This window comes from Hypanus sabinus, chromosome 12, assembly GCF_030144855.1.
Source record: "Hypanus sabinus isolate sHypSab1 chromosome 12, sHypSab1.hap1, whole genome shotgun sequence".
NCBI classification, from domain to species: Eukaryota; Metazoa; Chordata; class Chondrichthyes; order Myliobatiformes; family Dasyatidae; genus Hypanus; species Hypanus sabinus.
The window spans coordinates 19571056-19595379 of NC_082717.1; the positions used below are offsets into that span (position 1 = coordinate 19571056).

General features: G+C 41.9%; 1 protein-coding gene across 1 annotated transcript in view; it reads right to left on the bottom strand.

Moving 5' to 3' along the window:
- rasgrp3 (RAS guanyl releasing protein 3 (calcium and DAG-regulated)) overlaps positions 1-12571 on the bottom strand; it is a 98332-nt gene extending 85761 nt beyond the window's left edge. Inside the window, exons 1-2 of the mRNA XM_059985623.1 lie at positions 12273-12571; positions 7603-7794 (exon numbers count right to left, since the gene is read on the bottom strand). Coding sequence (XP_059841606.1) covers positions 7603-7672 — 70 coding nt within the window. The 5' untranslated portion in view covers positions 7673-7794; positions 12273-12571. The remainder of the gene's footprint in view (positions 1-7602; positions 7795-12272) is intronic.
- Positions 12572-24324: the final 11753 nt, after the last annotated feature.

Sequence of the window (24324 nt, forward strand, 5' to 3'; positions counted from 1 at the left end):
GCGCAAAAGTATGTTTGGCTCCGTCTCGCTGATTAAAACTCCCATCGTTCACCTATTAAAGCAACAAGGGACATTGAGGAATCGAAGCGAGTGCAGAGGGTGAACACTGGCAGCTTGCCTTTTGATTAGTAGTTCTGTACTGGAGAGGGGAGAGCCTGCCACTGTGGAGAGTTTTTACTGCGTTTTGGATTTGGACTTTGGACTATAGACTTTTTTTTTCACTCTTTCAGTTTTTATATTCTGTTTTTTTCCCCCCTAACTTCTCATTTTTTTGTGCGGGGAAGGGGTTTTGGGGGTTTGATGTGGTTGATCCATTTTGTTTGTTTGTTCGTTTTTGTGCAGGAGGAGGGGACTTGAAGGTTGATGTGCCTAATTTGATTTGTTCATATTTTTGTGCGGAAAGAGGGATTTGGGGGCAAGGTCATTGTGCCTGATCTATTTTTTTTGTGTGGGAGGATGGATTTGGGGATTGATGTGCCTGTTCCGTTTTTGTTCATTTGTTTTTTTTGTTGGGAGGTGAGATTTTGGGATGATGATCTTGGTTTCATGGCTACCCAGAAGACTGAAGAATTTCAGAGTTGTATACCTTGATAATAACTGACCTTTGAACCTTTGAACGGTGTTTCTGTAATGGCGTGGAGATGCGGATATTTTGTTTCTTCTGCTTGTACCTTCCTAGTATCTGGGACACAGACTTTTCACTTTTGTAGGAAAAACATTTCTAGAATTTCCATGGATTAACTAAAATGCCTCTACTCCAGATGTTTGGAATAAAGCTGAAGGAGAATTTAATATTTCCTCTGTTCAAAATGGGATTCCACTTAACATTGGAATAAAAAGAAAAAGAGGCAGTATTTCTGTTTAACGGAGACCCAATGTCAAATCAAAGAATGGATCAAAATAGAAACCCAAGGTTGTTTTTGGCTCTTATGTTAATTAGGTGAACCTATAGAAATCACAAAAATCAGGAATACAAGAACATAAGAAATAGATGGGTAAAAACCCATTTGCCCTCTTACAGCTCTTTTTGCAAAGTTCCCAAATTCTTTGAATCTCTCAATATCCAGAAAGACCCCCTTCTTGAATATACTCAGCAACTGAATCTTTCCAGCACTATTGGACTGAGAATTCCAAAAATCAATGCCTTTTGGATGAAGAATTTGCTTTCTAATTTCCCTATCAAATCCTGAAATAATTTTGCCTCATTCAAAGAGGTCATCTCTCGTTTTTTTTTAATTAAGGAGTGTAAAAGCCTGCTCTGCTTCATGTCTCCTCATAGTACAATTCCCGAGCTCCCGAGAACAAAGCTCAAATTTATCATCAACCGACTGTACATATATACAACTAAATGAGATAATGTTCTTATGGACCACTGTGCACCCACAAAGCATATATCACACACAGCACATAAAACAAAATAAGTAAGTTAATAAAACTGAATTCAAAATGCATTTGTAGCTCTAGTAAGTAGTAAACAATAAACAGTAAACAGCTCGCTGTCCTGGTAACGAGATCTTAGTGGTGGCAGGGTATTCATTAGTCTCACAGCCTGAGGGAAGAAGCTGTTACCCAGTCTGTCAGTCCTAGTCCTAATGTTCCTGTACCTCATTCCTGACAGTAGTGGAATCTCAGCAATGTTTTGGGCCCTTCATCTGTACCATTCCTAGTAAAGATCACAAATAGGGGGGATATTTTTACATATTAGTTTGAAGTGCCTCTTTAAGTAAGTTAATTTGACTCCCAAATATACAGGAAAAACTCAGCCAAACATGTTTGATTTAACACTTGGGAATCACTGTTGACAAAAAGTTGTCTCATGCAAAATGTATTGCTGGGCATGGTTTGGAAAATCATTGGCTGTCTCTCCTTTTACTTGTGCTTTAATATGGAAACTCAATGCTCTTATTAGCTCTAAACTGAATGGCACGCTAACTTAGGTCAGAGAGAAAAGCCAAGCCATTAGGAAGACAAATGGTATGTGGTTCTATCACAAGAAGTTTTGAGAACATGAGTGAAGAAGATTTGCTGCAATTATACAGATTATTGATATAATCCAAAATGGAGTAATGTTTACAGTTTTGGTCATCTTTAGCTTAATGAATATACTTCAGTAGAGGGAGTGCAGCAAAGATTCACTAGAATCATTTTAGAGAAAGCACATTTGCTATTTGAAGAGAGACGGAGTACATCAAGCCTAATGAGAGGCAATCTCATTATAACTTAAGGTTGGAAAGCTGGAAACATGAAGGATGTTTCTACTGGTTGAGAGGTTTAGAAGCATATGTTGAATCCATTATTAAGGATGGGGTTTCGGGGTACTTGGAGGCAGATGATGTAGGCTAAAATCAGCATGGCTTTCTTTAGGCGAAATCTTGCCTGACAAATCCTTTGGAATTCTTTGAGGAAATACAGTCGGCCCTTCTTATCCGCGGATTCCGCATGCACAGATTCAACCAACTGCGGATTGGGAAAACCCGGAAGTTCTCTCTCCAGTACTTGTTGTTTGAGCATGTACAGACTATTTTTTTCTTGTCATTATTCCCTAAACAATACAGCATAGCAACTATTTACATAGCATTTACATTGTATTGGGTATTATAAGTAATCTAGAGATGATTTTCAAGTACAAGCAGTCCCCGGGTTATGAACAAGTACCGTTCCTGAGTCCAGCTTCCTCGCATCTGAAGTCGGAACAGGTATATCCGGTATTATTTAGCATCAGTTAGTCAAACGTTTGTCTTAGTATGTAGTATATATTTTACCTTTCTATGCATATGAAACACTTAAGAAACGTATGTATTTCAATAATTAAACTACTGCTTTGCTTAGTAATAATTGTAGCTTTCATCCGGGCAGGGCCTTTCACATGCTCCATTAAAATTGTTCTGATCGCTGACCGACTATAGCCAAACGCTTTTCCAATGACCAATGGTGTTTCACCTCTTTCTGATCACTTTATTACTTCCACTTTATTTTCAATCGTGATTGTCATTATTTTCATGAACGTAAACACTGCAGATTCAGAGCTGCACCACTGGGTCCTAATGTCTGCCACACTGAGACAGGTTAAATTAGGACCAGGGTTCCACTGGGTCCTAAAGCCCACCGCACTGAGACAGGTTAAATAAGGGACTTGAACATCTGCGTTTTTTGGTATCTGCGAGGGGTCCCGGAGCCAATCCCTCACGGATAAGGAGGGCTGACTGTAGTAAGCAAAATAGACAAAGGAGAGTCAGTAGATGTTTCTTACTTAGAATTTCAGAAGGCCTTTGACAAGGTATTGTACATGAGGCTGCTTAATAAGTCAAGAGTCCATGTCATTACAGGAAAGATACCAGCATGGAAAGAAGATTGGTTGACTCGCAGTAGGAAAACAGTGGGGAAAAGGGGGCCTATTCTAGCTGACTTCCAGTGAATTGAGGTGTTTTGCAGTGGTCAGTATTGAGACTGTTTGTATTTACATTACTATGTAAAGGATTGGATGATAAAAGTGATGGCAGATGATACAAAGATAGGTGGAGAGGCAGGTAGTGTTGAAGAAGCAGAGTCTGCAGAAAGACTTAGATTGGGAGAATGGACAAAGAAGTGGCAGATGGAATATAGTGTAGGAATGTGTGTGGTCATGCACTTTGGTAGAAAGAATAAAGGCGTAAACTATCTTCAAAACGTGGAGCAAAACAACCAGAGCTGCAAAGGGACTTGGGAGTCCTTGTGCAGGATTCACTAGAAGTTAACTTACAGGTTACATCAGTGGTGAGGAAGGCAAATGCAATGTTAACATTCATTTCAAGAGGACTAGAATATAAAAGCAAGAATGTTATGCTGAAGTTCTATAAGGCACTGATGAGGCCTCACTTGGAGTATTGAGAACAGTTTTGAGTCCTTTATCTAAGAACAGATATACTGGCATCGGTGAGGGTTCAGAGAGATCTATGAGAATGATTCTGGGAATGTAATAGTTAATATATGACATGTGCTTGATGGCTCTGGTCCTGTATTTACTGGAGTTTAGAAGAATGAAGGGAGATCTTATTGAAACCAATCAAATGTTGAAAGCCCTAAATAGAGTGGATGTGGAGAGGATGTCTCCTATAGTCAGTAAATCTAGGAACGGGGGCACAGCCTCAGGATAGAGGGACATCCATTTAGAACAGAGAATAGGAGGAATTTCTTTAGCCAGAGGATGACTGAGAAATTCATGACTGCAGAGGCCAAGTCAATGAGTATATTTAATGTGGAGATTCATAGTTTCTTGATTAGTTAGGGTGTCAAAGGTCACAGGGAAAAGTCAGGAGAATAGGGTTGAGGGGGATTATAAATCAGCCATGATGGAATATTGGAGCAGACTCAGTGGACTGAATGGCCCAATTCTGCACCAATGTCTTCAGTTTTATTTGCAGCCCAGTAGAAGTGTTAGGCCACTTAGGACGGTGAAGGGGAAAAATTTCTTCAGAAAGAGGGAAGTCAGCCTTTGGACCAACCAAAGTAGACTGAATGGTTAGTCTTTGAATGTATTCAAAACAGGTATCAATAGATTTCTGAGCATTAAGGGGATCTGAGGGAAATGCAAACAGTGCCAGAAAATGATGCCGAGGTAGGGGATTTGCTAGGTGAATGATGAAGCAGATTCAAAGGAACAATATGAATATTTTAATCAATTTTCACTACTATGGTTTATTTTTGGTTCTAATTATAACAAAAACTAGAACAAAATAATTAGAAAAACTGAACTAGATCAAACAAAATAGAACAAAAAATTCTTGATTAAAATTTATGATTAACTAATGATTTTCTCGTGAATATCGCTTCAAAAAAACTCTTGAAAAATTGTGTATCATTTATGGTTGTCTTATGTTGTCCTTGTGATTGCTTGATGATTGTGATGCTACTGCAAGCAAGTTTGGTCCTTGTTCTATGCTTACATGTGCATATGACAATAAGATCAACTTTGACTCCAAACAAATTCAGGGACATGATGACATAAGAATTATGACATAAAATTGGCTATTAAAGAACTGTTATTAATTACTATTTAAGTTTTTTATTCCACCTGGATTACTGATTTAATAAAATGGGCAACATCTGGATTACTGATCCGATAACAGGGGCACCATCTGGATTACAGATCTCATGACTGTTTCCTCTGGGTGCTCTGGGTTCCTCCCACAGTCCATTGACACACTGGTTGGTAGGTTAATTAGTCATTGTAAATTGCTCCATGATTGGGCTAGGATTAAATCAGAGATTGCTGGACACCATGGTTTAATGGGCCATAAATGCCTATTATGCACTGTATCTCAATAAATAGATAGATAGATAGTTAGATAGATATGTAAATAGAAATGGAAATGATTTATTACTGTGACATGTACTAAGATGCAGTGAAAATCTTGACTTGTATACTGTTCATACAGATCAAATCATTACACAGTGCGTTGAGGTAGAGCAAGGTAAAGTGCAGAATAAAGCACAACCTTTACAGAGAAAGGAAAGTGTAGGTAAACAATAAGATGCAAGATCATATCAAGAAAGATTGTGAGGTCAGGAGTCCGATTGCTTTGCTCGGGAACAATTTATTAGCCTGAAAGCAGCAGGGTAGAAGCTATCCTTCAGCCTGCTAGGCTTTTCAGGCTTTCGTATCTTCTGGCCAATGGAAGAGGGAAGAAGAGAGAATGTGGGGGGTTGGTGATGGCGGGGGGATGGGTTTGATTCTGCTGGCTGATTTACTGAGGCAGAGAGAAGTATAGACAGAGTTCATGGAGGAGAGGCTGGTTTCCTCGAAGTGCTGAGCTGTGTGCCCAGCTCTCTGCGGCTCACGCGGAGAAGCAGTTGCCATACCAAGCCATTGTGTGTTTGGATAGACTGCTTTATATTGATAAAAATTGGCAAGAGTCAACAGCCACATGCCAAATTTCTTTAGCCTCCTGAGGATGTAGAGGCTTCCTCAGCACCGCCTCCCAGATGACTGAATCTATAACACAGGCAACAAATAACACAGCAGCACCAGTACACATTACAGATACAATCACCAGGACATACTGATCCTTAAACATGGGCTCTGTCTGGAGTGCCCACACTATGACATGGACACTACGCCACAACACCAAGTGATAGTTTCATATCATAGTTGTGAAATGAGCAAATGTTCCTCCAACTATTAGAAGGAAACTTCTTCAAATTGAGGGTGAGGATAAAGTGCCAAGTAATGTATTTAATTGCCAAGATGTAGGTGGAAACCATTTGGCCCTTCAGTTTCATATCTGTATCTTCAGTTTCATATCTATTCTCAGAGAGCTGAGCCAATATCCCCAATAACTCCTCCTCATTTCTTCTGTACCACTATGATTTATTGTCTTTCACATACCCACCAGCTCCCCTTTGATTCTTTTGCCACTTGCCCACACTGAGAAATACTTTGATAGTATTGGCATGGCATGAACATTGACTTTTCTAACTTCAGTTAATGCCCCTCCTCCCCTTCTTACTCCATCCCTGATTTATTTATTCCCCCCCCCTTTTTTTTCTCTCTCTGCTCCTCTCACAATCTTCCTTGCCTGCTCTCCATCTACCTCTGGTGCTCCCCTCCCCCCCATTCTTTCTCCCTCGGCCTCCCATCCCATGACCCTTTCCCTTCTCTAGCTCTGTATCCCTTTTGCCAATAACCTATCCAGCTCTTGTCTTCACCCCACCCCCTCCTGTTTTCTCCTATCATTTTGGATTTCCCCCTACCCCTCCTACTTTCAAATCTCTTACTATCTTTTATTTCAGTTAGTCCTGACGAAGTGTCTCAGCCTGAAACATCGACAGTGCTTTTTCCTATAGATGTTGCCTGGCCTGCTGTGTTCCAGCAGCATTTTATGTGTGTTGCTTGAATTTCCAGCATCTGCAGATTCCCTCATGAATACCTTGGCAGTGGTCATTTAATCTACCTACGTGTCTCTGAGATGTGTCATATCCCTTTATTTGCAATGTTACCCGATGCACTTTCAAGTGAATTATGGATTAAGTTTGAAAGTATGGAAAAGAAAGTCTTGCAAATGTTTAAAAATCAAGGAGAGTTGATTCTTATCATTAATTTAGGCATTAGGAATTTTGTACTCAAGATCAAAATCAAGACCAAAGATTCATGTTTACTTGTCATGTGTACATTGACGCATAAAGTGATATGTGTTGTTTGCGCTAACAACCAATACATCCAAGGATGTGCTACAGCCGCCCACAAGGGTCGAGACTCCAATAAGTCACCATCTCCCTTCAATGCTCCTTTTCCCAGACTTCTGCCTCTGCATCAGTTTGCGTTACCGAAAGCTAACAGAAGGGATTTCAGCATCATTCCGTTGTCAGCATGGAGCACACATTAAGATGATTACATAGGCAGCTTTTATACTTTTGCACCTGGTCACTCGGAGTAAAATAAATACTTGGAAGGATATGCTGTGTAACATGTAGATTTAAGAAGGCAGGATACAACAGAGCATGACTGGCCGGAAAAACATTGGCACTTGTGAAAGACATGCTTTTCAAGATTGGGCCTTCTCAGAAAATAACAATCCATTTACATCTTACCTGTTACGGGCAAGGAGTACTATTCGGTACACTTACCAATTGTATCAATGCTGGCATGTAGCAGTTCGTTCAGCGTCGCAGCCTTTCCAATGTTTATTGATCCCATGGTCCCACTGAAGGTTTCAAAGATTGTGGGTCATTTGCGCTTTCCAGAGCAGCATCTCAACTTGCAAATAGGTCTCATTGGCACTCAGGAGAAGATTTCTGTCAGAACCACTTCGTAACCAACTGGGAAAAGAAAGAGTGCAAAGCATAAAACGTCATTTTCCTGAAACAACATATTAGCTACCTGTTTCAGCTTCCTATTTGTAAAGGTGAAATATCTTTCAGCACATTAAACAACATAATGGAGGGGAAGAAGGTGGGAAGGCAAACAATGGGATAAGAAACCTAGGTGTATTGGTGAATGTACGTTGGAGGAGAACACCTGAGGCACGTGTTATTTGATACTGGAAAATTCAATGTTCATATCAATGCATTGGAAGCTACCCAAGCGGAACATGAGATATTGTTCTTCCAGTTTGCTTTTGGCCTGCTCGTAGAAATAGTGTAGTCTGCAATCATATGGTTGGACATGGGAGTGGGAAAGAGAGTTAAAATGACATGCAACTGGAAGCATGAGATGGCCATCATGGACAGAGCACCGAAATTGGGCTCAGTTTCCAAATGTGAAAGAGGCTATATCATGAGAAGCAAATGCAGCAGACCACGTTGGAGGAGGTGCTGGCAAACCTCCGCTTCACTTGGAAGGACTGTTAAGGTCTCCAGATGAGGGTGAGAGAAGGGGTGGAGGGATAGGGGTTACACCTCCTATGATTGCAGAGGGAAGTGCCAAGCAATGAGAAGAGGGGAGTGGTCTAGGAAGTCATAGAGAGTGGTCCATAGATTGTGGGGGGCAGGGGAGGATGAGACCTGTGGAAGATCATTTAGGGATAGTAGAAATGGTGAAGGATGAAATATTGGATGTGGAGGATGGTGGAGTGAAAGGCAAGGACCCAGAGATCCCTACCTCTATTGTTTATGAAGAGGCAGACAGACAGTAAATGGAAGAATTGCATGTGAGAGTTGTTCAACAATGGAGAATAAATTGAAATAAAATCATAAAATGCTGGAGTTGGTCAGCAAGTCTGGCAATAGCCAAGGATCGACTTCATTCACCACATGCATTTATATATATCTGGAAATCGTTGTGGTGTGTTGGCATGGCATGCAACAATAAACAACAACATTTAACAATTATACTGAACAAAGAATTCGATAAAAATAAAGTTAGATGTACTAATATGGGATAGAATGTGCTTAAATACATAAATAGCAGCATGCATGTACAGTGTAAATGACATTATATAAAGTCGTTTAAAGTGCTTACAGTGCAGTGTGGTGACTGGGATAAAGATGGGGGGAGGGGGGAGCTAACTAGAATGGTTCAACAGATTAACCTCCTGGGGAAGAAACTTTTAAGATGTGTGAAGTTTTTGTTTTAATAGCCCTACAGTGCTTTCCAGAAGGGAACTTTTGGAAGAGGCAGTTTGCTGGATAGGAAATGCTGCTACAATTATTTCTGTCTGCTTTTTTGACCTGGACGCAAACAAGTCCTGTAGTAATGGCAGAGTGCAGCCAATTCTGCTGACCTGAGAGTTCACTGCAGTTTCTGAATCTTGTGAGAGGATGTTGCACCAAACCAGAGATTAATGACTGATATGAGGATGCTCACACCACTGGCCTGACGACAATGTCATTGACTCGATTTCACCCATTACTGATTGTTGTTGTACGTCCTTCGGAGTCGAAGACGACCACGACTTCTGTCAGGTGGAGGGTTTGTGACTGTGGGTCCGGAGGTGACTGGTGAGGCCAATCCGGGCCCTGAAAACTCGCCCACATGTGGGACACACGAGGGTAGGTGCTGCAGTGGAAGTGGAGGTAGCTTGAGCCTTGTGCGCGGCGCGTTTCCTCTGAGCCTCTGCGGTGTGTCTGATTTCTGCTGCATACGCTCCTTTATTGGTCCTGCTCCACCAGGTTGGGCGGTCCAGAGCAAGCGATTCCCAGCTACTGGGATTGATGCTGAGGTCTTTGAGGGACACTTTGTGGCAGTCTTTGAAACGTTTCTTCTGCCCTCCAACTGAGCGCTTGCCCTGGCTCAGCTCTCCATACAGCAGCTGTTTTGGTAGTCGACTGTCAGATATCCTGATGACATGGCCAGCCCATCTGGCTTGGACTTTCTGTAGGTACCCATTACAGATGCTGGAAGGCTCAATGAGAACTTCTAGCATCTTCATCTGCAGGTTTTGGACTTGTAGCTTTCATATTACTGAGAAAGAACTCATTGCTTCATTATGACTTTTCTTCACCTTAGTTTAGATTAACTGAGGGAATGTTCCATTTAAGCAAAACATTCCTGAGCCTGGAGTGACTCGGGTACTCAATGACCTTGAATTCCTGAACTTTTCTTCTGCGATATTAAAACAATAATATCCTGCTTTGGCAAGCAGTGAATGGATTTTCTTTGTCAGCGATGCTTCCTTCTGTGATCCATTTTGCCCACAGTTGTGACATGTGCTCAGCACATGATGTCCCCTGCACACAGTACTGTTAATGCAAACCCAGCAACCAGCTTGTGCTCCATCACCTCTCCCCCAAGGCTCTTCCACACCTCTACCAAAGTTAACTGGGCATAACCAGAGCAGTCAAACGTCCAACCCCAATGCAGATTCAAAATCTGTGGAGTGATGGGAGGGGCAGGGCAGGAAGATGTTAATGGAAGAGATGTGGAGATGGAGATGCGGGAGACTGCAGATGCTGGCATCTCGACCAACAAATAACCCGCCTGTCTATAATCAGTAGGTCAACCAGTATCTGATGCAGGAAAGGGGTTGTCAATGTTTTGGGTTGAAATTCTGCATCAGGACCAAGTGTGGAGAGGGGAGATAACCAATATAAACAGGGGAGGGAATTGGTGAGACAGGGGACAGAGATGATTATGGATTCTGAGGTTGGTGAAGGGTGATAAGCAGTTTAAACCAAGTAAGGGAGAGGGAGGCAAGAACTGGGAGACAGAGGATGGTGGAGGGATGGAGAGAGTGAAGGTGAAGACACCTAAGGTGGCTGTAAGCAGCAACAATGAGGCTCCCGGTCCTGGAATCTAAAGAAAGGAAGGTAATAATGGGAACCATTAGAGGAGAGGTGAAGGGCACATGCTAACTGAACCATATGGGAGATTGGGGGCAGCTGGTGGGTAGAGGCTCCTTGGAACCAGGAGAGAGAGGGTTTTAGGTAAGGAGACAAAATAGTAGGACTGGAGAAGGATCAGATGTAGATGGAGAGGGAGAGGGAGCAGGAAGGGGGAGACACTGGAGGGATTTCGGGAAGGGACAGATGTCTTTGTGCCCCAGGTTCCTAAACTAAATATTGAGCCTGCTGGTTTTGCTTCAAAACTGTCATATCATGTCTTGTGATAGCACTTGATAGACCAGGATGTTCCTTAAGACAACCTCTGACCATTTTCAAGGTTGAAGTAAGAAACTTGCCCAATTACTGACCTTCAGAAATTGGTTTACAGATGGAAGGGTCTTAATCCAGCCAAGCAGAGCACCAATTTTAAGGGGCTTTGTGGATTACATCTCAAAAATGCTTTCCCTAGAACAACACGAATCCCACCAGCATTCAATGCTCCAGAAAGTAATTACATACGTATCTGAGAGCCAGCTCTCATTCTCTTTGCAAGGTTAGGTGAGCTTGGCTGCAGGTAATGTTTTCAGCCTGTACCATCAACTTGACATGCAGCAGCTTCGGCTTTAATGTATTATCTGATCTCAGAGCCTTAAAGAGCAAGATCTTGAAAAGAAGTCTTATTATATGCTGCCTTTCAAACCAATGAGATATTTCTGGTGTGTGGTCATGGTTGTAATCTAGAAGACACGAGAGTTACAGTCAGCTCCCACACAAGCAATAGCTGAGAGTAATCCTGATTAAGGTATAAATACCTCCTGCTTCACTCACCACAACTCTGACTCCACAACCTCTGTACTCACTTCCAAGGGTTCTACAACTCATATTCCCAGAATTATTTGTACGTAGGTTATTTGTCAATCTTTATTAATGTATAGATTTTAATAAATACTATTACATTTTTAAATTTTCCTGTGAATGCCTATAAGAAAATGACTACAGTACGTGCTTTGATAATAAAGTTACTTTGACTTTGAGTACTGTACAGGACTCCAGGGAGACCAAGTTGCCCCTTGTTTTGTTGAAATGTGCTGTATTTTGTTCTTGTTGTTTGTTTTTTTTGTTGAAAAAAAGTAAAAAACTATATTTAAAAAAATGAACTGAGGCATCTTTTACCACCAAAAGTCAGAGCATTAACTTCAATCTCATCTGAAGGACAACAAATCACACCTTTACAGTTAAAATGAAGAGTCAAAGACAGCCGCTCTGTCAGCGCAATATCACTTTAGCACTGCAAAGGTCTTTTATGCTCAGATGCCTGAACCCAGACTTGAACCCAGAGACTTCTGACCCAGAGACACAGATACCATCGGCAGAGCCAAAGCTGATACTGTAAACAAAAGATTATTTATTTAACACTGACCTATAAATCTTTAACAAGCTGAAAACAATTACTAATTTTTCCCTCGATACTCCTGAACTGGTACTTTCTGAGTGATCATAAGGAAATGCCAATAGTTCAGAAAATAAACACTTACCGAGTGTAAGGCACTGTTTCACTTCCACTCTACTGCCTCACGCAGAAACATATTCCAAACACACTCAGTAATATTGATATGCAGAAAGCAATAGACCTTAAACTCCTTATGGTTGTTGCTAAGCTGCTGCATCATGTGATGTCATGATCTAGGCATGTAAGCGGAATGAGTAAAAGAAGACTTCATTTATGCCCGAAATAGTTTGAAGGAGAAAGACACGGGCTGGCTCAGGCGTATTGACATCCCATGAGCAAAAGAGACACACAGAGAAGGGGCATGAGAGGAGGGGGGGGGGGGGGAGTGGAAGAGAAAATTGTGTGTATTCCTGACAACCAACAGCAGTGCGGGGCTCTTCCAAAGAACAATGAGTTTCTTAGTCGATTCGTAAATGATTAATCTTTCTGCTGCATGCAAATAGCAGTCAGAAACCAAAGTTATTTATAAACTTACACACTCAAGAAATATCAGGCGCGCCTGTGGTCTGAACAACAGGTTTAATTCCCACATCGTCTCATGGCTGATCATCAATCTACATCTTCCCTCCCCAACACACACACACACAAACACACCTCTAAAGCCACTCTAAAAAATTACACACACATAAATAAAAATGTGAAGTTGTCCCTTTAATGAGAGGTACATTATGCAAAGGCCAGTTAAAGAACTCCTATTACAGTGGGGGAGCTTGTTATGTTAATTATAACCAGTGCTGCATTTATTCAGCTTCACAATTTTAGAACACATGAAGCAATAGGCTACAAATAGTAAATGTTTAACGGCAATTCGTGTCTTGTTTTTAACATCACAAGACTAAATGTCATTACATTTCATTATCAAACCCTCTGCATACAGACATGCTCATACACAAACACATTCACTAATATATATGCATGCATTCTTACTACACACACACACTCGTAGACACACACACACATACTTGTAGACACATTCTTTTTCTCCACTTAAAGTGCCCCTTGGGTTTAAGAATGATATGCTTAAACTCCGGTCCCCGTGGCAGTGCAGGAATCATAGATTCTAACAGAGATGGGGCACAAGGTGCCCGACAGGCAGTAGTTGTTGAGATGACATACTCCTTCTGTTGTTTACATAGTGCTTCTATGTGCTCTGAATAGATGACTCAAGCATATTCAATTTGTTAGAACACACACAAACATATAAACATACATTCACATGCTCACTCACACACACGCATATAGTCTGAGCAATATACAGATATGCATACAGATCCATAAGCATTCGGCAGATGTTAACCCATGAGCACCACACACAAAATGCTGAAAAGATTTCAGCAAGTCAGTCAGCTTCTATGGAGGGGAATAAGAAGTCGATATTTCAGGCTGAGACCCTTCAGTAGGGCTCATGTTCATTTCAGCTCAATATAGATGGAGTCAGAGTCAGAGAGCATCAGACCTCAGAGAAGTTCAGAGCTCTATTGTCGTTGCTGAGGACAATGAACTGGCAGTGCTATTCCATTCAGTACAACACAGCGTACTGATAATTAAATTACAAAAGGCACAATGATTAAATTTAAAATAATTTAAAATGACATTTAAGTATTCAGAAGTTCCTGTTGATTATATCGTAGAACATAAGAACATAAGAAACAGGAGCAGGAGTCGGCCATCTGGACCGATAAGCCTGCTCCACCATTCAGTAAGATCATGGCTGATCTGACCATGGACTCATCTCCACCTACCAGCCTTTTCCCCATAACCCTTAATTCCCTTACTATGTAAAAATCTATCCAACCTTGTCTTAAATATATTTACTGAGGTAAACTCCACTGCTCTTTCCTGATTTGGAGAGCTTGAAGCTGGTGTGACTGTGTGCAGAGTGGAGGGCCATGAGGTAAGAAAAGGAGCATGGAGTGGAAATGTCTAAACAGTTCAAGTCCCACTACCAGTTAGAGATGAAAAGATCCAGAGTGGCAGAGGGCCAGGATGGGGTGCCCAAAAAAAGGAGGAGGATTGAATAGAGGAGAAGAGGTCCTCAGTGGGGAGTGGGGAATGCTTGCTGAAGAAATGGGCTCGGAGACAGAGGCAAGAGAAGAAGAGCTAAGAATCAGGGTGCGGCCCCTGCTGAGAACAAAACCTTCAGAAAGGGGTTTGGTGTAGGCATGGCAAGGCTGGGAGCTGAGATGGTAGAGATTTTTAGGGGTCAGAGGATCGAGGAGGGTTATGATGTTCAGCAAAAGTGGAGTGGGAGGAAGGTGGGGGCTCAGAGAAGTAAACGTATCTCTGACACAAGAAAATTCATGATAGAAATTAACAGATGGACACACACACACACACACACTCAAATTCACAAGGAAACATATACACACACACACAATCCCATACACATACTGTAATTACTTGTCAAATAGGCATTTTACCTTTATTGACACTAAGAACTAAAATCACGTATAGGTAAATAAGTATCCACTCAGCTAGTTAGTAAATGAGCTATTTCCTGGCATGGGAAAATACAACATTGTATTTCATTTTGTTCACATTTTATCATTTTTACATAATAAATATTACCCTCTGTTTCTGAAGCTTTGCTGGGATATTGCTCTCCTTGGCAGTGCCACAGACAGTTGAGCTGGTTCTCAGTCTCTCTCAAGGCAGATCACATGGCCACTGACAGAATTTCTTGCTCAGTCAAATGTGCCACCTTAGACTAAAAACAATGGGAGGAGATGTCAAGGGACAGAAGGCTTCGGCAGTTGTTTACGAAAGTAAAACTGCATTCCGGTTAGAGGATTCATTCATTCCTGATATTCCTGCTTCCTAGAACTTCAGAACTGTGGAAGTCCCCCTGTCATTGAAATGGCATCATCGTTTTGTTGACTATCAGATTATGCTTTCTCTTCAATAGAAAGTTAACCCTTCAGCAGCAGGCCCTGTAAGCCCAGTGTCATTAGTCTTGACATAATACACATCCATGTATTAACCCTCTACACAACTGATATGATATTTCTCCAAGCTGCCCTCTTGTCTTTGATGTGATATTGCTTTCTATGCATAGACTAGCAGTTAGGGGAATCGCTTTACACCAGTGATCACTGATTGGGATTTGATTCCTATCGCTGCCCATAAGGAATTTATCCGTCCTTCCTGGGACTGTGTGGGTTTTCTCCAGTTGTTCTGGTATCCGTCCACATTTGGAAGACATATGGTTAGGATTAATAAGTTGTGGGCCAGCTATGCTGGTGCCAGAAGCATGGCAAAACCCGTGGACTGTACCCCCTGCCACGGCACAGTCTTCGAACTATGTTGGTCACTGACACGTTTCATTGTATGTTTAGATGTTTTGAAGTACATGTGACAAATAAAGGGAATATTTAAAGATCGTTATCTTTACCATAATCACACCAGCTGGCCATTGTTCAGCCATGATCCCAGTCATTTACTGCTTTCACTTAGTGAAATGGTGGAAGAAGCCGGAGGTGACAATGGCCCACTGCTTTTCCTGTATTCCTAACACAGCTGGGCACAGGTAAACTAGAATCATTTTTCGGCTCTAGTAAACAGGTCAGTTAGGAGAGAAACTGAGGCAGAAATAGGCACCTGGTCCTTTAAGTTTCATTGACCAATCACCTAAGCCTCAGATTCTCTTAGTGTCCACAAATCTGTTCATCTCAACCATGTAAACCACAATAGGCTTAATACCATGCCTCCATGAAAAGCATCCCCAACGATGATTCCTAATTTGGCTGTTTAATACGCCAGCTGAAGAATGAGTTTTTACCTTCTACTTTCGGAATCCTCAGCAAAGGGTAGAGTTGTGAAATCACAGAAGGTTAGATTGGACAGACTGAAACCATGGATATTTCTGTCAGCATACCATGAGCACGTCACACCAGTTAAATTTCCTGCCTGCCTCCTGTAAGGAGTTTGTACATTTTCTCCGTGACGACATGGGTTTCCTCCAGGTGCTCCGGATTCCTCCCAAAGTCCAAAGACGTTCTGGCTGGTAGGTTAATTGGTAAATTGTCTCATGATTAGGCAAGAGTTAAATCCAGGAAATGCTGGGCAGCACAGCTCAAAGGGCCAGAAGGGCAATGCTGTATCTCAATAAGATAAAAATGAAACAAATGTAGGCAGCAATAGTTAAAGACAGCCTGGTGCTTTTGAAGAAGTTGCTCATCACACTTGCTGCGGGATTTGTTAGTTACAGTAATGGTGGAATCTACAGATTAGCAAAACCATGACATCTTCGATCTCTTTGCAGAAAAATGCATTTTTTTAAAAATTCTAACTGTGCTTTCGCTTGCAGACACTGTGTTTAATTTATGTTTTTCTTCTGAGTGTTGCTTATATGATATTATGTACCTGCGATGCTGTGCAATAGATTTTTCAATACATTTGTGCATATGTGAACTTCGGTTTATGACAACAGTTGACTTAGAACTGGTTATCAGGGGAGTGAATACTGTGGCATGTGGACTGCACAGGAGCCCTAAGGAAGTGGAGAAGAGTAAGATGTATTCCATCCAGTGGGCACCAGGGTATTGAACTGTAGGCGGCTAAGTGGATGGCAAACTTCGAGAAGTTACAATTACTCATAGCTGCAGATTGCTTACAACAAGTGAAGGGTTGACTTCCAGTAAGCACCCCAAACTCAGTAAACACCTGGATTAGCTTCTGTGTAAGCTCTTGCTGGTGACCAGTGGCTACATCCTTTAATGCTCTTTCTCAAGGAAATCTTGTGAGTCTTAACAATGCTCTCTGTGTTTCAAAGCATTTTCAGCATTTGCTACAATCTTACCTACAAGGCAGGAGGAACCCGTTCATTCCAGGGCTTGCAAAAACTTACTAAAAACTTAATACGATTTGATGGCACAGAGATTGTGAGGTCACATGTGTAAATCAGTGGCTTATGGTTAGTTTGGAAGAATACGCAGAGCTTTATTTGAGGCAACTCGCATTTTTCTAACCCTACACGTTATGCAATGCCCACTCGCCTGAAAGTTAGTAAACAACTTAGGTCTGACCTTGAATGATTTGAAATAAGCCCAACTGCAGCTTTGAAACAACATTCTCTATGCAGAAAGGGTATTAGCAGCATATAGTTACTGCTATCAGCCTAAGCGGCGAAGGAAGCATAGTGAGGCCTCTACTCTTCATGTGTTTGCAAAGATTCAGTATGTTAGTGAGATAGTAATGGGGGACAAAGAAAAAGCAGATGAATTTAATAAGCACTTTGCTTTAGTCTTTACTGTGGAAGACATGAGCTGTATGCCAGAGGTCTGTGAGTGTCAAGGAGCAGTGGTGTGTGCCATTGCTATTACAAAGGAAAAAGTGCTAGGCAAGCTCAAAGTTCTTCAGGTGGATAAGTCATCTGGACCAGATGAACTGCATCACAGAGTCTAGAAAGAGGTTGCTGAAGAGATAAAGGACTGGTCATTGATCTTTCAAGAATCACTTGAGTCAGGCATGGCTCCAGAGGACTGGAACATTACAAATGGCACTCCACTCTTTAAGAAGGGAGGAAGACAAAATAAAAGAAATTATCAGCCAGTTAGCTTAACCTCAGTGGTTGGGAAAGCATTGGAGTCCATTATTAAGGATGAGGTTTTGGAATATTTGGAGACTAATGATACGATAAATCAGAGTCATCATGGTTTCTGTAAAGGGAAATCTTGCCTGACAAATCTGCTGGAGTTCTTCGAAGGAGTAACAAACAGGGTGGACAAAGGAGAGGCTGTGGATGTCATTCACTTAGATTTTCAGAAGGTATTTGATGCACCATCAATAACTCTAGGAGACTGGAAGTGAACGATAGGCTTTTACTAACAGCGAAAAGGGAGCACGACATCTCGAAGACCAAGGGAGGAGCAGTGCCCCAATCACCTTTATACAGGGGTCTGTGGGAGGAGCCACGGGAGCAGTCAGCAGAGGGGCATGTCCAGACAGGTATACATAGTTTACCACAGTATTTGATAAGGTGCCCCACATGAGGCTGCTTAACAAGATAAAATCCTATGGCATTACAGGAAATATACTGGCATGGGTAGAGGAATGGCTGATAAGCAGGAGGCAGTGAGTGGGGGAATAAAGGGGGCTTTTTCTGGTTGGCTACCAGTGACTAATGGTGTTCCTCAGGGGTCAGTATTGGGACTGCTACTTTTCACATCGTTTGTCAATGATAGTTGAATTGATGGCTTTGTGGCAAAGTTTGCGGTTGATACCAAGATAGATGGAGGGGTTGGTAGTGCTGAGGAAGCAATGCGATTGCAGCAGGATTTAGACAAATAGGAAAAAATGTGCAAAAAAATGGCAGATGGAACACAGTGTTGGGAAATGTATAATAATGCATTTTGGTAAAAGGAACAATAGTGTGGACTATTATCTAAATGGGGAGAAAATTCAAACATTAGAGGAGCAAAGGGACTTAAGAGTCCTTGTGCAAGACTCCCAGAAGGTTAATTTACATTTTGAGTTGGTAGTAAAGAAGGCAAATGCAATGTTGACATTTATTTCAAAGGGAGTAGGATCTAAAAACAAGATAATGCTGAGGCTTTATAAGACACTAGTCAGGCTGCACTTGGAGTATTGTCAACAGTTTTGGGCCCCATATCTCAGAAAGGATGTGTTGTCATTGGAGAGAATCTAGTGGAGGTTCGTGAAGATAAGTCCAGGAATGAAGGGGTTAACATATGAGGAATGTTTGGCAGCTTTGGGCCTGTACTCACCAGAATGTAGAAGAATGCATGGGGATCTCATTGAAACCTACCGAGTGTTGAAAGGACTAAATAAGGTGGATGTGGGGAGGATAGTCCCTCTGGTGCGGGTATCCAGAACTAAATGGCACAACCTCAAAACTGAGGGGTGATCTTTCAGAACAGAAGCAAGGAGGAATTTTTTTTTTAGCCAAAGAGTGTTGAATCTGTGGAATGCTCTGCCACAGACTACAGTTGAGGCCAATTCTGTGGGTATATTTAAAGCAGAAGTTGATGGATTCCTGTTTGGTCGGGGCATCAAGGTGAGAGGGCAGGTGTATGGGTTTGAATGGGATCAGGGGTCAGCAATGATGAAATAGTGAGGTGGACTTGATGGGCCAAAGGGCCTAATTCTGCTCTTATGTCTTATGGAAGAAAGTACAGGAGACTCAGGACTCACATCATCAAGTGCAGGAGCAGTTATTATCTCTCTCTTCTCACCGCTGCCATCAGGAAGAAGCTACAGGAAAATCAGGACTCACTCCACCAGGTTCAGGAACTGTTACTACCCTTCAACCATCAGGCTCTTGAACCAGAGGGGATAACTTAATTGAAATGTTCCCACAACCTGTGGAGTCATCCTCAAGGACTCTTCGTCTCATGTACTTGATATTTATTCCTTGCTTACTTACTTAATTGTTTGTTTATTTATCTATTTGTTCTTTATCTTTCTCCCTTTTTTATTTGCACAGTGGCTGTCTGCCCTGTTGATGCAGTCCTTCATTGATTCTATTATGGAAATTGAGTTTATTGAGTATGCCCACAAGAAAACAATTCTCAGGGTCGCATATGGTGACATATATGTACTTTAATAATAAATTTACTTTGAACGGAACAGGATACATTACTGATGAGCAATTACAAGGATAGAAACTGGCAAATGTTGACTATCAAGTGATAGACTGAAACATGAAGTTTTCATCTGCACAACTTCCCCAGAGGAAGTCCTTGAATGACTCATTTAACTTGGAGGGTAATTTTATCTCTCCCATTTTTGATCTAACTGAATTTCATACATTTCTTCTTCCAACTTCTCTGAATTTCAGATTTATTTGTGTTGGTCAGATTCCTTCATCCTAGTTTTCTAAGCATTATCCAGACTGCTCCACATGAATTTTAAATGCCATTCCATATTCAATATTCACTATTCTGCATTCAGGATTGTTTAATGTCATTTCCAGTACACAAGTATAAAAGAGGACAAAATAATTGTTACACTGTATCTGATGCAACCCAAAATACGTGTAAGATAGAAAACGTAATAATAAAAAAATCACAATAAATATAAATACATAAGATAGTTTATGTATGCCTAGAAATTGATGTTAGGCATAAGAGTGTCTGTATGTAAGGTGACTCAGACACGGAAATCATGAAGTAGTGGTGGTGGGGGGGTGTGAAAGGTTGAGTTCATAGGTGGAGGTGTTGATCAGCCTTCCTGCATCGGGAAAGTATTTGTTTTTGAGTCTGGTGGTCCTGGCCTGGATGCTACGTAGCCTCCTCCCAGATGGGAGTGGAACCAACAGTCCATGAGCAGGGTGGGTGGGATCCTTCATGACGTTGCTGGCTCTTTTCTGGCACCTTTCTGTATGTATGCCCTTGATAGCAGGTGGGCTGGTGCTGGTGATGCGTTGGACAGTTTTGGCTGCCTGTTATAGAGCCTTCCCATATTGTTGGAGATTCTAATGATAATAAATTCCTTCAGCAGAACTGTCTCAACTCAAGTCAAGCAAATGCAAACTCTAATCTCCCGATGAAAGCGTACCATAATCCAAACAAAATTTGTCAGCATTACACTGCTTTAGGGTATGACAAGGACCCACCTCCACGTGGACTTGGAACTTAAGATTGATCTGAAAGACAATCATTATCAAAGATGGGACTTGTTTCGATATGGTGCTGTTGGCAATCCTGGGTAATCCCAAAGTACAATACAAACATTCTATTGCAGAGTAATCACAGTGGCAAAAATGGGAACATGGAAAGAAATCCCAGAGTGATGTGTTAAGAAAATTTCTTTTCAACTCTGTCTTGAATGGTTAACCCCTTATCTTGAGATGAATGATACCTGTTCCACCTTTATCAGCTGGTGAAAACACCTAGAAGCCACTTATGAATTTTGTACATTTCAGTGAGATCACCGCAGTCTTCCGAACTGAAGGGGTTAAAGGCTTAAGCTCTCATATGAAAAACACACTATCTTAAAAATCAATCTGATGAACTTTTGCTGCACTCCTTCTCTCACTAGTACAGATACCAAATTGTACATTATAAATCTTACACTTCATCCCAGTGAATGACTATATGATTTGCTTCTGAAGTTCTCACTCGTGACTTTGCTAGATTCACTGAGATTCTGTAAACTAAAATCCTCCATAACTCTCCTAGCTTCACCCTTATTTGAACTGATCCCAACCTTCAACTCCTGAAGCTGGCTCTAGCCTGACAAGATGGACTTTGAAAATCTCGTTTTTGTTTACAAGTCATTACATGCTCTGTCTCCTCACTGTCTCTGTAATCTCCGTAATCTCTCGGCTTCTCTTCCTCTGCCCTTTTGCTCATTCCTGATTCACATCAATCTACCAATGATGGCCAGACTTTAACAACAAGATGCTAAATCCTGGAGCTCTCTTCCTGAACTTCTCCACCTCTTCCTGTCCTGAACACTCCCTGAAACTCCACCCCAATGACTTTATGAGGTTATCTGTGCCCTGATGGGCTGCACTCTCATTACTCAGACAAGTCCCATCCCAAAGACTTGAGCATAAAAGCTGAACTGAACTGAACATGGAGTGAAACACCGGGGAAGTGCTGCACCATTACATATCGTGCCCTTAGGGTAAGCTGTTAAACACTATGTTCAAGGCCAGAAAAAATTAACTTCAAAATAGAAATTAATCTGTTGCATTTAATATAATATTAGGAGAGTATAAAATACCTTTGTTCACTGCAAAGAAAAAGTAGTACTTCAGTGATATAAAATACAAACACTCTTGAGCTCATTAGAAGTTGCAACCAGCTGCCTTACAAAAAAATGCACACACGGCACCCGGGAAAGGTCAGTCTGTCTGAGAATTTGTTGCTTCAGTATCGATTAATAAAAGGCTAATTTCTCTTCAAATATCAGTGAAGGATAAGTCTGCTGACCTTGCAGCAGCTGGCTTGGTAACGTGCCCACTCTGAGGAGAGTACGGGGCAGAGACGTCTACAAGGCATACAGCAGTGCCACGGTCACACACAGTCACTGCCAAGCGCCAACTGCTCAGTGATGCTCGGGCATATTTCTCCCCCGCTTTCTCTCCTGCTATTGAGTTGAAAGTTACTAATAATCACAAAGCTATGTGCGAATTATCTAGCATTTAAAATGGAACCTAACAACACCCTTTTGCATGAGGAGGTGAACTGTGGTCCATTCAACTGGATCATGGTGTCATAGAGTACTACTGCACTGGATGTAAAACATTTCAAGCCAGCAAATACAGAATAGCGCCACTAATTAAAAGGAAGAGACTGAGAAAATGGAAATCACAGACCATTTAGCCTTTCATGAATGGTGGGGAAAATCCTACGATCAGTTATTAAGGAAGTGGTAAAGAGGAACAGTAGAGTCAACATGGATGTATGAAAGGGAAATTATGCTTCACTAAATTGGTTGAGTTTTATTTTAGCAATTAGTAGATTAAATAAAAGAGAAGCAATGGATGAAGTGTGCTTCAACTTTAATAACCTTTTGTATGACATTTTATTGAACTAAAGTAGACCACATTGGTTTGGGATAATATACTTATAGGGACTGAGATCGGGGTAATGCACAGATAGGAAAAAAGAGACATAGAGACTACAGAATAGAAACAGCCCTTGCGTCCCATCTAGTCCGTTGTAATCTATTTATGTGCCTTGTCCCACTCACCTGCACTGTGACCAGAGCCCTCCATACCCCTCCCAACTGTGTATCTATCTAAATTTCTCTTAAATGTTGAAATTGAATCTGTGGCCACCACTTCCACTGACAGCTCATTTTCACCGCCCTCTGAGTGTAGAAATTCCCCCTTATGTTCCCCTTAAACATTTCACTTTTCACCCTTTACACATGACCTTCAATTCTCGCATCCCCCCATCCTCAAAAGAAAATGCCTGCTTGCATTTACCTTCATAATTTTGTATACCTCTATCAAATTTCCCCTCTTTCTCCTATGCTCTAGGGAATATAGTCCTAATCTATTCAGCCTTTCCCGATGATTCAGGCCATCAAGTCCCGGCAACATTTTTGAAAATTTTCTCTGCACTCTTTCAATCTTAGTGACATCTGTAGGTAGGTGCCCAAAACTGTATACAATACTTCAAAAATTTCTCTTTCTCTTGATGGTGGGGGGAGCTTGCTGCCAATACTCAAGTTGGAGAATCTCGGAATTAATAGCCACACAGCAGACTGTAACACCATCACAGTGACTGTTAGCCTCCTCTTTTGCTGCAAAATGGGTGACATCTCCCTGTCCCGTGTGTGTGTGTGTGTGTGTGTGTGTGTGTGTGTGTGTGTGTGTGTGTGTGTGTGTGTGTGTGTGTGAGTGAGTGAGTGAGTGAGTGAGTGAGTGAGTGAGTGAGTGAGTGAGTGAGTGAGTGAGTGAGTGAGTGAGTGAGTGAGTGAGTGAGTGAGTGAGTGAGTGAGTGAGTGAGTGAGTGAGTGAGTGAGAGAGGGGGAGGGGGAGGGGGAGGGGGAGGGGGAGGGGGAGAGGGAGGGGGAGAGGGAGGGGGAGAGGGAGGGGGAGGGGGAGGGGGAGGGGGAGGGGGAGGGGGAGAGGGAGAGGGAGAGGGAGAGGGAGAGGGAGAGGGAGAGGGAGAGGGAGAGGGAGAGGGAGAGGGAGAGAGAGAGAGAGAAAACCTGTGGCATCTCAGATTGTCGGGTAAACAATTGTTTTTGTTGATAGCAGATCATGGTCTCTCTTTGGGGGCTTTTCTATAGCTGGGTGGGTGGTGGGCACTGACGTTTTCTTGCTGAAACAGGCCGTGGCGAGGGGTGAGATTGTTGCATTGATGCTTGTTGCTGCTTGCGCAGGGGAGGGGGGGGGCTTTGATGTTCTAACATTTTTCTGTTGTTCATTCTTTAGGGATTCTTCTGTTTGTCATGGATGTCTGCGAAGGCAAATATTTCAGGTTGTGTACTGTACACATCCTCTGATAGTAAACCAAATCATTTAAAGTACCTTATTTGCTCCTTCCTGCCTAAACCTGGATGTATCTTCTTTTGTTTTCCTTAACAAGGGCCTCAACCTCTCTCGAGAAACAAGGTTCCCTCAACCTGTTAGCCTTGTCTTTTATTCTGACAGG